This window comes from Falco biarmicus, chromosome 5, assembly GCF_023638135.1.
Source record: "Falco biarmicus isolate bFalBia1 chromosome 5, bFalBia1.pri, whole genome shotgun sequence".
NCBI classification, from domain to species: Eukaryota; Metazoa; Chordata; class Aves; order Falconiformes; family Falconidae; genus Falco; species Falco biarmicus.
In genome coordinates this window covers 14,786,947-14,799,343 of record NC_079292.1, presented here as the reverse complement: position 1 = coordinate 14,799,343, position 12,397 = coordinate 14,786,947, and the positions used below count along the sequence as shown (strand labels likewise).

Genomic DNA, 12,397 nt, shown 5'->3' with positions numbered 1-12,397 from the left:
ATAGAGTTGGCGGACCGCCCTCCCAGCCCGCCCCATAGAGACCATAGAGAGCTGAGGACTGTCAGCCCAGCCCGCCATTCGGAAGCGAGCCGACCCCTTTACGCGGCGACGCGGAATGGTGGGGCCGGAGGGTGGCGGGACGGGGACGGGGTGGCCAGCCCCGCCCCGTGTCTCCCCCGGCCCTTCCGCGCCCCCCCCGCTTTGCCGGGAGCTGTGGGGTCCCCGCGAAGCCGCCCGGTACCAGGGGGATTCCAGGGGGGGGCTCCAGCGCCTCGTCCCCCCCGGCGCCTGCTCGCATTCCGGCCTGCGCCGCGCTGCCGCCGTGAGGGGGGGCCCTGGGGGGGGGCTTTGGGCTCCGGGGGGCGGCTAATGAGTTCGGGGGGGGCGGTCGTGGGGGAGATACAGGCGTCCTGGCAGGTGTTGCGGGGGGCTTGTTGGGGTCCTGAGGGGGATAACGGGGTCTGGGGAGGGTGGTCCTGGGGGGTTATTTGGGTTCGGGGTGGGGGATCATGAGGTTTGGGGGTGTCCTGAGGGAGATGTTTGGGTCCTGGGGGGGCTGTCGGTGTCCGGGGTGGGTCATTGGGTTGGTACTTGGGTCTTGGAGGGGTCTGGGGGAGTTACTGGGGGTACTGGGCTTCTAGGGGGGTGTTGGGGCCCGGGGGGATTATTTGGGTTCTGAGGGGGGGGGGGGATAATGAGGTTTGGGGGGGACCTGAGGGTGCTGTTGGGGTCTTGGGGAGGTTAATGAGGGCTGGGGGGTTCTGGAGGAGGCTGTTGGGGTCCAGGGGGTCCTGGGTGGGGGTAATGAGACCTGAGGAGGTCGTTGGGGTGATCCTGGGGTCCTGGATGGGGGTTGGGGGGTCTGGGGGGGGTATTTGGGTTTTGAGGGGGGTCTAGGAGTTTTAGGGAATCCTGTGAGGGGGATTGAGGTTCTGGGGGGGGGGGGCTGTTGGTGGTCTGGGGGGGTTAGGTGTGGACCTGGGGAGTCCTTGAGGGAATACTAGGGTGCTGCAAGGGTCAGGGGGGCTGAGTGGGTTTGGGGGGTCCCAGGGTCCCTGATCTCCCCCCACCCCATTTCCCTTCCAGCGGGTGCTGCTGCCCCAGGGGTACCCCGAGAGTGTCAGCCCGGATTACCTCCAGTACCAGTGCTGGGATGCGCTCCAGGTGCCGCTGGGAGGGGTACTGGGAGGGATTTGGAGGTGCTGGAAGGGGATTGTGGGCTACTGGGAAGCACCTGGTGGCCAGTGGGAGGGACTGGCAAGTTAACTGGGAAAGAGGTGGCTGTGCAGGGGGTTGGTGGGAGGTGACTGAGTGGTAACTGGGAGGCACTGGGATGGGCTGGGGGACACTGGCGTGTAACTAGGAGGCACTGGGAAGTGGCTGGGGGGTACTGGGAAAGGCTGGGAGGGCACTGGAATGGGGGTGGCTGGGCAGGTGGACACTGAGAGGGACTGGGTGGTTAGTGTGGGTTACTGGGAGGATCTGGAGGGCAGTGGGAGGGATGGGGAGGGAACTGGGAGGGAGGCGGGATGGGCTGGGAGTAACTGGGAACACTGGGCAGGCGCTGTGCAGCACCCTGACGGGCGCCTTGGCCACCCGGGCAGTGCTCCAGGCCGTGGGGGTGGGGGACAGCGCTGCCACCGTCACGGGGGCCACCCTCACCTGGGTGCTACGTGGTGAGTAACCCCAACCCCCCCCAGTTTCACCCCAAAACCACCCTTGGCCCCCACATCCATGGCTGAACCCCAAATCTCCCAGTCTTACCCCCAAATTCATCTGTTTGACCCCCAAGCCCATCTTTTGTTTCAGAATTTCCCAGTTTGACCTCAAAATCAGTTTCAGCACCTGCGAAAAAATCATTTTTCGCTCCAGAATTTGTCTTGAATCTAAAAATTCCTCAGTTTTACCCCCAAATCTGCTTGGGCATCCCCGGTTTCACCCCAGAATTCACTACTTTGACCCCAAAAATTTCTCTTGGACTCCAAAAGCTCCCATTTGACCCTAAAATGTTCTCCAGAACCCCCCAGATCTTTCAATATCACCCCAAAATCTGATGCAGCACTCCCCAACCCCCAAATTTTCGCCCCAGAATCTTAGCTGGAATCCAAAAGCCAGACCTGTCCCCAAAATCACCAAATTTTACCACAAGATTCTCCTCCTTGACCCCCAAATCTCCCAGTTTAACCCCCAAATTTCCCAGTTTGACCCCCAAGTTAGCCCCAGTGCCCCCCCAATCTCATTTTTCACCACAAAATCTTTTTTTAAACCCCAAATCTCCTAGTTTGACCCCAAAATGTGTTCCAGAATCACCCAAATGTGCCTGTTTTAGCTCATAATCTGATCCAGCAACCCCCAAATCCCCCATTTCCCCTCCTAAATCCCAGCTGGACCCCAAAAATCTCCCAGTTTGACCCAAAAATATGCTTTGGTACCCCCTTCCCCCCAGTTTAACCCCAGAATCCTTTTTGTAATCCAGAATGCAAAGCTGCCCCCCAAAATCCTCAAGTTTTACTTCAAAATTCCCCGAGTTCATCCCCAAACCTATTTTTTAACCAAAAATCTCTCAATTTGACCCAAAAATATGCTCAGGTAATGCCAGAATCCCCTAGTTTCACCCCAAAATCCCCCTTAGGACCTCAAAATTGTTCAGTTTCACCCCAAAATACTGTTTTTAACTAAAATCCGCTGATTTTACCCCAAAACGTTTCCAAAATCCACCATTTTCACCCCAAACCCCTTGCGACCCCCAGAATCCCCCAGTTTTACCCCAAAGTCTTCTCCAGCACCTCCAAACCCCACCAGTTTAATCCCCAAATTCCCCCTTTGGCTCCAAAATCCCCCAGTTTGACCCCAAAACCTGCTCTGGCAACACCAAAACCCCCTGGTTTCACCCCCAAAATCCCTTTTTAACTAAAATCCCTCAATTTTACTCCAAAGTCTTTCCAAAATTACTATATTCACCCCAGAATTCTATCATACCAAACTGCTGTAGTTTACACATCAGAATCCTTAATTTTCATTCCCCCCCGCACCAAAATTCACCATTTTTTACCCCAAATTGTCCATCTCCCAAATTTTTTCACTATCACCCAAAATGGCTTGATATTACTTCAAAATCAATTAAACCCAAAATACTCCCGATTTCTCCCCAAACCTCCCCATGTTCAGAATCCTCTGTTTTCATCCTCACACCCAAACCCTCACGTTTTCACCTCAAAATTGCCCCCGCACCCAAAATCCCCAAATTTCACTCCAAAATACTCCACACCCCCAAATCCCCCATTTTCAGCGCAAAATGCCCCCACACCAAATCACCCCCAAATTTTACCCCAAACATTCCACACCCAAAATCCTCCATTTTCACCCCAAAACCCCTGCACCCCAAATATCCCTGTTTCACCCCAAAATCCTGCTGTAGCCAGAATCCTCTATTTTCACCCTCAAAATTGCCCCATACCCAAAGTTGCCCAGTTTCACCCCAAACTGGTGCCCTTGCAGATGGGGTGGGGATGGTGACACGCATCGCCTTCGCCTGGCTCCAGGGGTGAGCACTGGGATGCACTGGGAGTGTACTGGGAGCATGGGGAGGCTGTGCTGGGAGCTACCGGGCGCAACTGGGCCTTACTAGGAGATGGCAGTGGGCATTACTGGGAGCTACTGGACCCTACTGGGAGGTGGTACTGGGTGTTACTGGGAGTCACTGGGCGTTACTGGGAGGTAGGTATTGGGTGTTACTGGTAGCTACTGGGCTTTAGTGTGAGCTACTGGTCATTACTGGGAGGTGGCACTTGGGCCTTACTGGGAACTATTTGACCTTACTGGGAGGTGGCACTTGGGCCTTACTGGGAACTATTTGACCTTACTGGGAGGTGGCACTGGGCCTTACTGGTAGCTACTGGGCCTTAATGGGAGGTGTCAGTGGGACTTAGTGGTAGATACTGGCCCCCCCCCACCTGCAGGACCCGCCTGGACTGTGAGGCAAAGCAGTGGCGGTGAGTCCCCGCGGCCCCGCCCCCCCTTCCCCGCGGCCCCGCCCCCCTTCCCCGCGGCCCCGCCCCCCTTCCCCCGCGGCCCCGCCCCCCTTCCCCGCGGCCCCGCCCCCCTTCCCCGCGGCCCCGCCCCCCTTCCCCGCGGCCCCGCCCCCCTTCCCCGCGGCCCCGCCCCCCCTTCCCCCGCGGCCCCCGCCCCCCCCCTTCCCCGCGGCCCCGCCCCCCCCCTTCCCCGCGGCCCCCGCCCCCCCCTTCCCCGCGGCCCCGCCCCCCCCTTCCCCGCGGCCCCCGCCCCCCCCCTTCCCCGCGGGCCCCGCCCCCCCCTTCCCCGCGGCCCCGCCCCCCCTCATGTGCGTGGCCCCGCCCAGGCTGGCTGCTGACGTGCTCAATGACTTGGCGCTGGTGCTGGAGCTGCTGGCGCCTGCCTGGCCCCCCACCGGCCCCGCCCTCCTGACGCTGGCGGCTGCTGTCAAGGTAATGCCCCGCCCCCCTTCCCCGCCCCCAGCGGATGGGGGAGGCGCTGGGGGACACGGGGTGGTGCTGGCGGGTACTTGGAGGCATTTAAGTGACAGTGTGGGAGCACTGGGAAGTGCTGGGGGGGATACTGGGGGCCACAGGATGATGCTGGGGGATACTGGGAGGCATTTGGATGGTACTGTGGGAATACTGGGAGCTGCTGAGGGGATACTGAAAGGCACTGGGGGACACTGGGGTGATGTTGGGGGCTACTGTGAGGTACTTGAGTGACTGTGGGAATACTGGGAGCTGCTGAGGGGATACTGGAAGGCACTGGGGGACACGGGTGATGTTGGGGGATACTGCGAGGCAATTGGGTGGTACTTGTGGAGTACTGGGAGCTGCTGGGGGGATACTGGGGAATACGGGAAGGCATTTGTGTGATACTGCCAGAATACTGGGAGGTGCTGGGGGGATACTGGGGGACATTGGGGTGATGCTGGGAGATACTGGGAGGAGTTTGTGTGATTGTGCAGGAGTAGTGGGAGGTGCTGGGGGGATACTAGAGGGTGCTGGGGAGATACCGGGGGACACAGGGTGATGCTGGGGAATACTGGGAGGCATTTGGGTGGTACTGTGAGAATACTGGGAAGTGCTTAGGGAGATACTGGGGGATACTGGAAGGCACTAGAGGACATAGGGGTGATGCTGGGGGTTACTGGGAGGCACTGGGTATGCTGCTGAGGGTATTACTGGGAGGTGCTGGGAATATACTGGTGGATACTGGAGGGCACAGAGTGATGCTGAGGGGTACAGGGAGACACTTGTGGATACTGGCAGGCACTGGGGTGATACTGGGAGGTACTGGTGGGATACTGGGGTGCTGCTGGGGATAATGGGAGGCAGTGTGGGGATTTTGGGGTGATGCTAGGGGATATTGGGAGACAGGTGATACTTGGGGATACTGGGAGGCACCGGGGGGATCCTGGGGGTGATGCTGGAGGACACTGGAATGCACTGGGGGGATACTGGCAGACACTGGGAGGCAGTGGGTGACGCAGGTGCCCCTGCCGCAGTGCATTGTGGGAGTGGCAGGTGGGGCGACGCGGGCAGCACTGGCTGTGCACCAGGCGCGGAGGGACAACATGGCCGACGTGGCCGCCAAGGACAGCAGCCAGGTGGGCACTGGGAGGGACTGGGAGGGGAACTTGGTGGGACCGGGCCATCACTGGGGGGGACTGGGAGAGACTGGGACAGTACTGGAAGAGACTGATCGGGGACTGGGACATCTTTGCGAGGGACTGGAAGGGGCTGGGAGGGGAATGGGGGGCACTGGGAAGAACTGAGGGTAATGGGGTGGGACTGGGAGGGCAACTGGGTGTTACTGGGAGCACTGGGGAGGGACTGGCAGGGGATTGGGGGCAATTGGGAGGGACTGAGAGGGCAGCTGTGTTGTACTGGGAGCACTGGGAGGGGACTGCAAGGGGGATAGCGGGCAATTGGGAGGGCAACTGCTGTACTGGGAGCACTGGGAGGGTCTGGGATAGGGGCAGTGGGGAGGGACTGGGAGGGCAACTGGGCTGTACTGGGGGCAGTGGGAGGCAGGAGGTGGGGTTACTGGTGTTACTGGTGTGTACTGGTGGGACTGGGCAGGAGACGCTGGTGAACGGGGCGGGGGCTGCTGCTGGCACTGCTGCTGCTGCCACTGCTGGAGGGGCGGCCATGGTGAGCCCCGGGGCATGCTGGGAAGAGGGAGTGGCCTCTGGGAAAGGGGGCGGGGCCTCTGGGATGCTCAGGGAGAGAATTAGTGCTTCATGGGGAGGCAGGGCTTAAAGAGAGGGGGTGGGGCCTCGGGGTTTCCAGGAGGGGATTAGTGCTTCATGGGGAGGTGGGGCTCAAAGAGAGGGGGCGGGGCTTAGCGAGAGGGGGCGGGGTTTGGGTGTGGGGCTCCTGGGCAAGTTTGAAGCCCCCCCAGGGGCTGATGGGACATTTTGACACGCTGCTACCCAGGGGGCTGATGGGATTTTGGGGATGCCCCAGGGGCTGAAGGGATATTTTGGGGTCCTCTAAAGGCTCATGGGAGTTTTTGCCCTGCCCCCCGCCCCCCCTGCCAAGGGGCTGATGGGACATTTTGGGCCATCCCCCAGGGCTGATGGGAGACTTTTCTCCCTCCCGCTTCAGGGCTGATGGGATTTTGCTTGCCCCCCAGGGGCTGATGGGAGTTTTTGGCCCCCCCCAGGGGCTGATGGGATGTTGGGGCTCCCCCAGGGGCTGATGGGATTTTGGGATCCTCTAAAGGCTCATGGAACATTGTGCCCCACCCCCCCGGGGGGTTGATGGGACATTTTGCACCCCCAGGGGCTGATGGGATGTTGGGGCTCCCCCAGGGGCTGATGGGAGGTGTTTCTCCTCCCCCAGGACCTCTTGGGAGTTTTTGGGGCCCCCCCAGGGGCTCATGGGAGGTTTTGCACCCCTGCCCCCAGGGCTGATGGGAGTTCCCCCCCCCCCCCCCCCCCCCGGGTGATGGGATTTTGGGGGTGCCCCATGTGCTAATGGGATTCCCCCCCTCCCGCAGGGACTGATAGGATTTTGGGGGTGCCCCAGGGGCTGATGGGAGTTTTTGGGGCCCAGGCTGACCGGGCTGGTGGTGACGCTGCTGCTGGTGACCCACCTGGGTGCCAACGTGGGGGCGGTGGGGGCCCTGTGCCTGCCCACCCTCAACCGGCCCCGCCTGCGCCTCGCCCTGGGCGGGGCCTTGAGGGGTGTGGTCCGGGGGGGTGGGGCTTTGGCCCACCGCCCCATTTGGGAGGACGGAGGCGTCATCAACGTCCCCAGCCCCGAGGATGTCAACCCCCGTGAGCCCCTGCTGCCCGGTGAGTCACAGGCACCTTGGGGTCACCCCCTGTGTCACTCACCCCCGCATGTCACCCACCCCTGGCACCCACCAGGTGTCACCCCCTGCCCCTGTGTCACACCCCTCTCCCCCAGTGTCACCCCTTGGTGTCACCCCCCCCGGTGTCATCGCTTGGTGTTACCCACCACTGTGTCACCCCCAGATGTCACCCCCTTGCCACGGTGTCAACGCCCCTCCCACAGTATTACCCCTTGGTGTCACCCACACTGGTGTCACCCTCATGTGTTGCGTTTCCCCTCAGTGTCACCTTGCTATGTCACCCACCTCTGACACCCACTAGGTGGCACACACACCCCCCTCCGCCCCACCCCCCCCACCCCCCCTCCCCTGTGTTACCCCTTGGTGTCACGCACGCTCGTGTCATCCTTCAGTGTCACCCACTGTTGTGTCACTGTCGTGTCACCGTCGTGTCACGTTCTCCCCTTGTGTCACATTCCCCCTCGATGTCACCTCCCCATGTCACCCACCTCTTGACAGCCACCAGGTGTCACCCCACCATCATCCCTCACTGTTGTTCTGTTCCGTGCCCCCCTCCTCTTGGTGTCACCCACCCTTTGTCACTGTCCACCGCCCTGGTGTCACACATCCTTGTATCCTAGTGTCACCCCCCTTGTGGGTCACCCATCCCTGCTAACCCCCAGGTGTCACCTGATGTCACCCCATGTCACACAATGTCACCCCATGTAATTCATTGTCACCCCCATGTCACCCCACATGTTCTCCAGTGTAACCACTGGGTCACCCTTGTGTCACCCGGTGTCACCCCACATCACCCAGTGTTACTCTCAGTCATCTGATGTCACCCTCTGTGTCACCCAGTGTCACCTGCTGCCATCCCCGCCATCACTTGGTGTTACCCTGTGTCACCTCTATGTCACCCAGCATCACTGTCGCCAAGTGTCACCTGGTGTCACCCCATGTCACTTCCTGTGTCAGTTGGTGTCACTTTGTCACCTAGCATCAGCCAAATGTTGCTTGGTGTCACCCTCATGTCACACAGCACCCCCTGGTGTCACCCAGCTGTCCATGTCACTCAGCATCACCCACGTGTCACCTTTGTGTTACCCCACGCCCCCAGTATCACTCCTGTGTCATATAGCATTGTCCAGTGGTGCCTGGTGTCACCCAGTGTCACCTGCATGTGACCCAGCAACCCCCAGTGTCACCCTTGTCACCCAGCGTTGTTCAGTGTCACCCCCACATCATCTGGTGTCATCTCTGCGTCACCCAGTGTCAGCATTATGTGACCCAGCACCCCATGGTATCATTCCAGTGTCACCTGGTGTCATCTCCATGTGACCCAGCAACCCCCAGTGTCGCTCCACTGTCACCCAGTGTTGTCCAGTGTTACTCTTAAGTCAGCCAGCGTCACCTGTTGTCACCCCACTATGCCACCTGGTGCCACCCAGTGCTCCCTGATGTCCCCTACTGCCACCCAGTGTCACCCCCATGTCACCCAGCATCACCAGGTGTCACCAGTGTCATCTGGTCTCGCCTGGTGTCATCCCCCCACATCACTTTGTGTACACCCCCATTTGTGTCTGTGTCTGGTGTCACCCTGTGACATCACCCTGATGTCACTCTGACGTCACCCGCTGTCCCCGCAGGCTTCAGCACCCGCCTGAACCTCCATTTGGGTGCCCCCTTGCACCGGCTGGTCAAGAGGTGAGGGGACCCCAGTGTCCAGGGGGGGACAACCTCAGCGTCTGAAGGGGGGGACCCCGGTGTCCGAGTCTCCCCTCTTTCCCGCCCCCCACTCCCCCGCAGCGAAGCAGAGTTCAAGAAGGCGCTGGAATGTGGCACCGAGGATTACATCATTGTGCTGCGGCCCTCCCAAGGTGGGACCCCCCCTGCATGCTGGGTGGGTGGGGGGTCCCAGAGACCCAGGTGTCTGGGGGGGTCCCAGGTGTCCCCGGGGTGGGTGGGGGTCCCGGGACCCAGGTGTCCAGCCGGGACCCAGGTGCCCCGGGGGGGGGTGGGGGTCCCGGGGACCCAGGGATCCGAGGGAAACTCAGGTGTCCCCAGGGTGGGTGGGGGTCCCGGGGACCCAGGCATCCAGGGGTGACCCAGGTGGGTGGGTGAGGTCCCTGGATGTGTGGCATGGGGGGGGGGTGTCCCGGGGACCCAGGCTTCTGGGGGGTACCCAGGTAGGTTGGGTGGGGGTCCCAGGGCGTGTCGTATGGGTGTGGGGGGTCACAGGGACACAGGCTCCTGGGGTTGGTTGGGTGGGGGCATCCCAGAGACGCAGATGTTCAGGTTTGGGTGGAGGGGGGTCCCAGTGGCCCAGGTGGGTGAACGGGAGTCACAGGGATCCAGGCTTCTGGGGTTGGGTGGAGGGTGTCCCAGTGACCTAGGTGGGTCGTTGGGGGGGTCCCAGGGACCCGGGGTTCAGTAGAGGATGCCCTAGGTGGGTGGGGGGCTCCCAGGGACCCAGGAGTCTGAGTTTGCGAGGGGGGTGGGGTCCCAGGGCTCCAGGTGTCTGGGGTTGATTGGGGGGCATCCCAGGGACCCAGGTGGGTGGGGGTGGGTCCCAGCTCCCCAGGTGGGTGGGTGGGTTCCCAGGTACCCAGGCATCTGGGGTTTGGGGTATCCTAGGGGACCCCAGGGAGGGGCTGGTCACAGGGACCCATGTGCCTGGGAGGGACCCAGGAAGGGACCTAGCCATCCAGGTGACCCCCACCCCCTACTAGGGTGGGTGGGGGTGGGGTTACGGCAGGGGGCCCCCCCCTGACACCCCCCTGCGAGCCTGTGCCCAGGCCCTGCTGCTGGAGGAGCTGCTGGGCCCTGACCTGCCCCTGGGGGCACCCATGGGTGCTGCCCTGCGCCCGCTCCAACGCCGCCTGCGCCACTGCCGTGAGTTGTCTGGGGGGTGCCCTGGGGGATCTGGGGTCCCTAGGGGGGGAGTGTGGGGACCCTGGGATGCTTTGGGGGGGCCATGGAGGGGTTTGGGGGGACCGTAGGTAGAGTTTAGGGGGTTTCTGGGGTGGGGTTTGGGGGTCCCTAGGGTGTCTGAGGGGGGCTAGCGTGGTTTGGGGGGTCCTAGGGGGGACTTTGGGGGAGCCTCTGGGATTATTATCATTTTGGGGGGTCCTGGGGTTGGTTTGAGGGAGGGCTGGAGGGGTTTTTGGGTGCCTAGGAGGGTCCCTGGGGTGGTTTGGAGGGTCCTGGGGGTTCTGGGAGGGGGGGTTGGGGGTCACTAGAGGGGTTTTTGGGGACCCTGGGATGCTTTGAGGGGATCCCTAGGAACTGTTTAGGGGGTTCCTGGGGGTGTCTGGAGTCATTAGGAGGATTTTGGGGTTGCCTGGAGGGGTTTAAGGGTCTTGCGGGGGTGGGTTAGGGGGACCCAGGATGGGTTTTGGGGTCCCTGGAAGTGTTTGGGGGGTCTCTGGGGTCAGTTTAGGGGTGTTTAGGGGGGAGCTGGGGGGCCCTGAGGTGGTTTGGGGGTGTCAGGGGTTGGTTTGGGCAGTCCCCGGTGGGGTTTTGGGGTCTAGGGGATTTGGGGAGACCCTGGGATGCTTTGGGGTGGCCCTAGAGGGGTCTTGGGGTCCCCAGGAGGATCTGGGTGGTCCCTGGGGTGGTTTGGAGGGTTTTTGGGTGTCTTGGGGAGGGGTTTGGGGTCCCTAGAGGAGTTTGGGGGGTACCCTGGGGTGCTTTTGGGAGTCCCCTAGGAACGGTTTAGAGGGTTTCTTGGGGGGGAGTCTGGGATCCCTAGGAGGGGTTTGGGGGTCCCTGGAGGGTTTTGGGGGGGTTGGGGGGACCCTGGGTGGATTTTGGGGTTCCTGGAAGTGTTTGGGGGTCTCTGGGGTGGTTTGGGGGTGTCTGGTCTCAGTTTGGAGGGTCTCCGCAGGGGTTTTGGGGGCCCTGGGGTGGTTTGGGGGCACAGTGGGGGGTGTTGGCATTTGGGGGTACACTAGGGACCGTTTAGGGGGTTCCTTGGGGGTTCTGTGGTCCCTGGGGGAGTTTCAGGGGGTCTTGGAGGGATTTGGGGGGACCCTGGGAGGTTTTGGGGTCCATGGGGCAGTAACGGGGTGTCCCTCCCCCGCAGCGCCGGGAATGGTGCCGTGGGGAGTCGTGGCTGAGAGCTCCCGCCTGTGGCGCACGCTTGGCCCCGCCTTCCTGCGTGGTACGTGTCATCACGCGTGTCATCATTGCGTGTCATCACATGTCATCACTGTGTTGCTTGTCATGACATGTGGCAGCGTGCATCCTTGTGATGTCACACATTGTCACCTCTGCTATCATCACATGTCACTATCTGGGTCCCACCTGTCGTTGGATGCCCTTGTGACATCATGCGTGTGACCTCCAAGCCCCCCCCAGTGACATCACGTCATGTGTGTCATGTGCCACCACCCTGTGTCATCACATGTCACCCCGTGACCCTGCTGTGCCTGTTGCTACGTGTCACCATGTGACCTCACACCTGGTGGCGTGTGGTGGCACATGTGTCATCCTGTGACGTCATTGTCCCGCAGGGCTGACGGCCGCTGGCTGGGAGACGCACCGGCACCTCCTGGCCCCCGATGAATGGCAGCTCGAGTGGGCAGGGTCAGAGGGTGGGGCCTCAGGCAAGCCCTGCCCCTCACCCCACCCTCAGTAAACCGGCTCCACCCAGCTCCGGATTTACCCAAAATCGGCCCAAAATGGGGCAGGGGAAGGGCCAAAATGCATATTTTTGACAATGGGTCCAAAAAAACCATTTTTCCATTATTTGTAAAAATGTACATTCTGCTGATGAGGCGTTTCCCAGCGGTTTGGGGCCAGGTGGGGGGTTCTGGTGTGATTTGGGGGGGATTTTGAGACATTTTGGGGGATTTTGAGGCATTTTGAGGGGAATTTGGGGATTTTGAGGCATTTGGGGGACTTTGGAGGCATTTGAGGGGAATTTGGAGGATTTTGAGGCATTTTGGTGGTATTTGGGGGATTTTGAGGCATTTTGGTGGAATTCAGGGCAATTTGGGGGATTATGAGGGGTACTTGGGGGATTTTGAAGCATTTTTGGTGGAATTTGGGGCATTTGAAGGATATTTGGGGACAA

General features: G+C 61.1%; 1 protein-coding gene across 1 annotated transcript; it reads left to right on the top strand.

Annotated features, from left to right (window-relative positions):
* Positions 1–45: 45 nt before the first annotated feature.
* On the top strand, positions 46–12,094 carry RUSF1 (RUS family member 1). The gene is given in 16 exon segments (XM_056341654.1): positions 46–322; positions 1,087–1,164; positions 1,562–1,676; positions 3,499–3,544; positions 3,960–3,992; positions 4,358–4,463; positions 5,522–5,623; positions 6,099–6,119; positions 6,121–6,170; positions 7,077–7,318; positions 8,967–9,024; positions 9,127–9,197; positions 10,050–10,081; positions 10,083–10,212; positions 11,405–11,482; positions 11,835–12,094. Coding segments are annotated over 16 exon segments (1,494 nt in total). The 5' UTR covers positions 46–115; the 3' UTR covers positions 11,960–12,094.
* Positions 12,095–12,397: the final 303 nt, after the last annotated feature.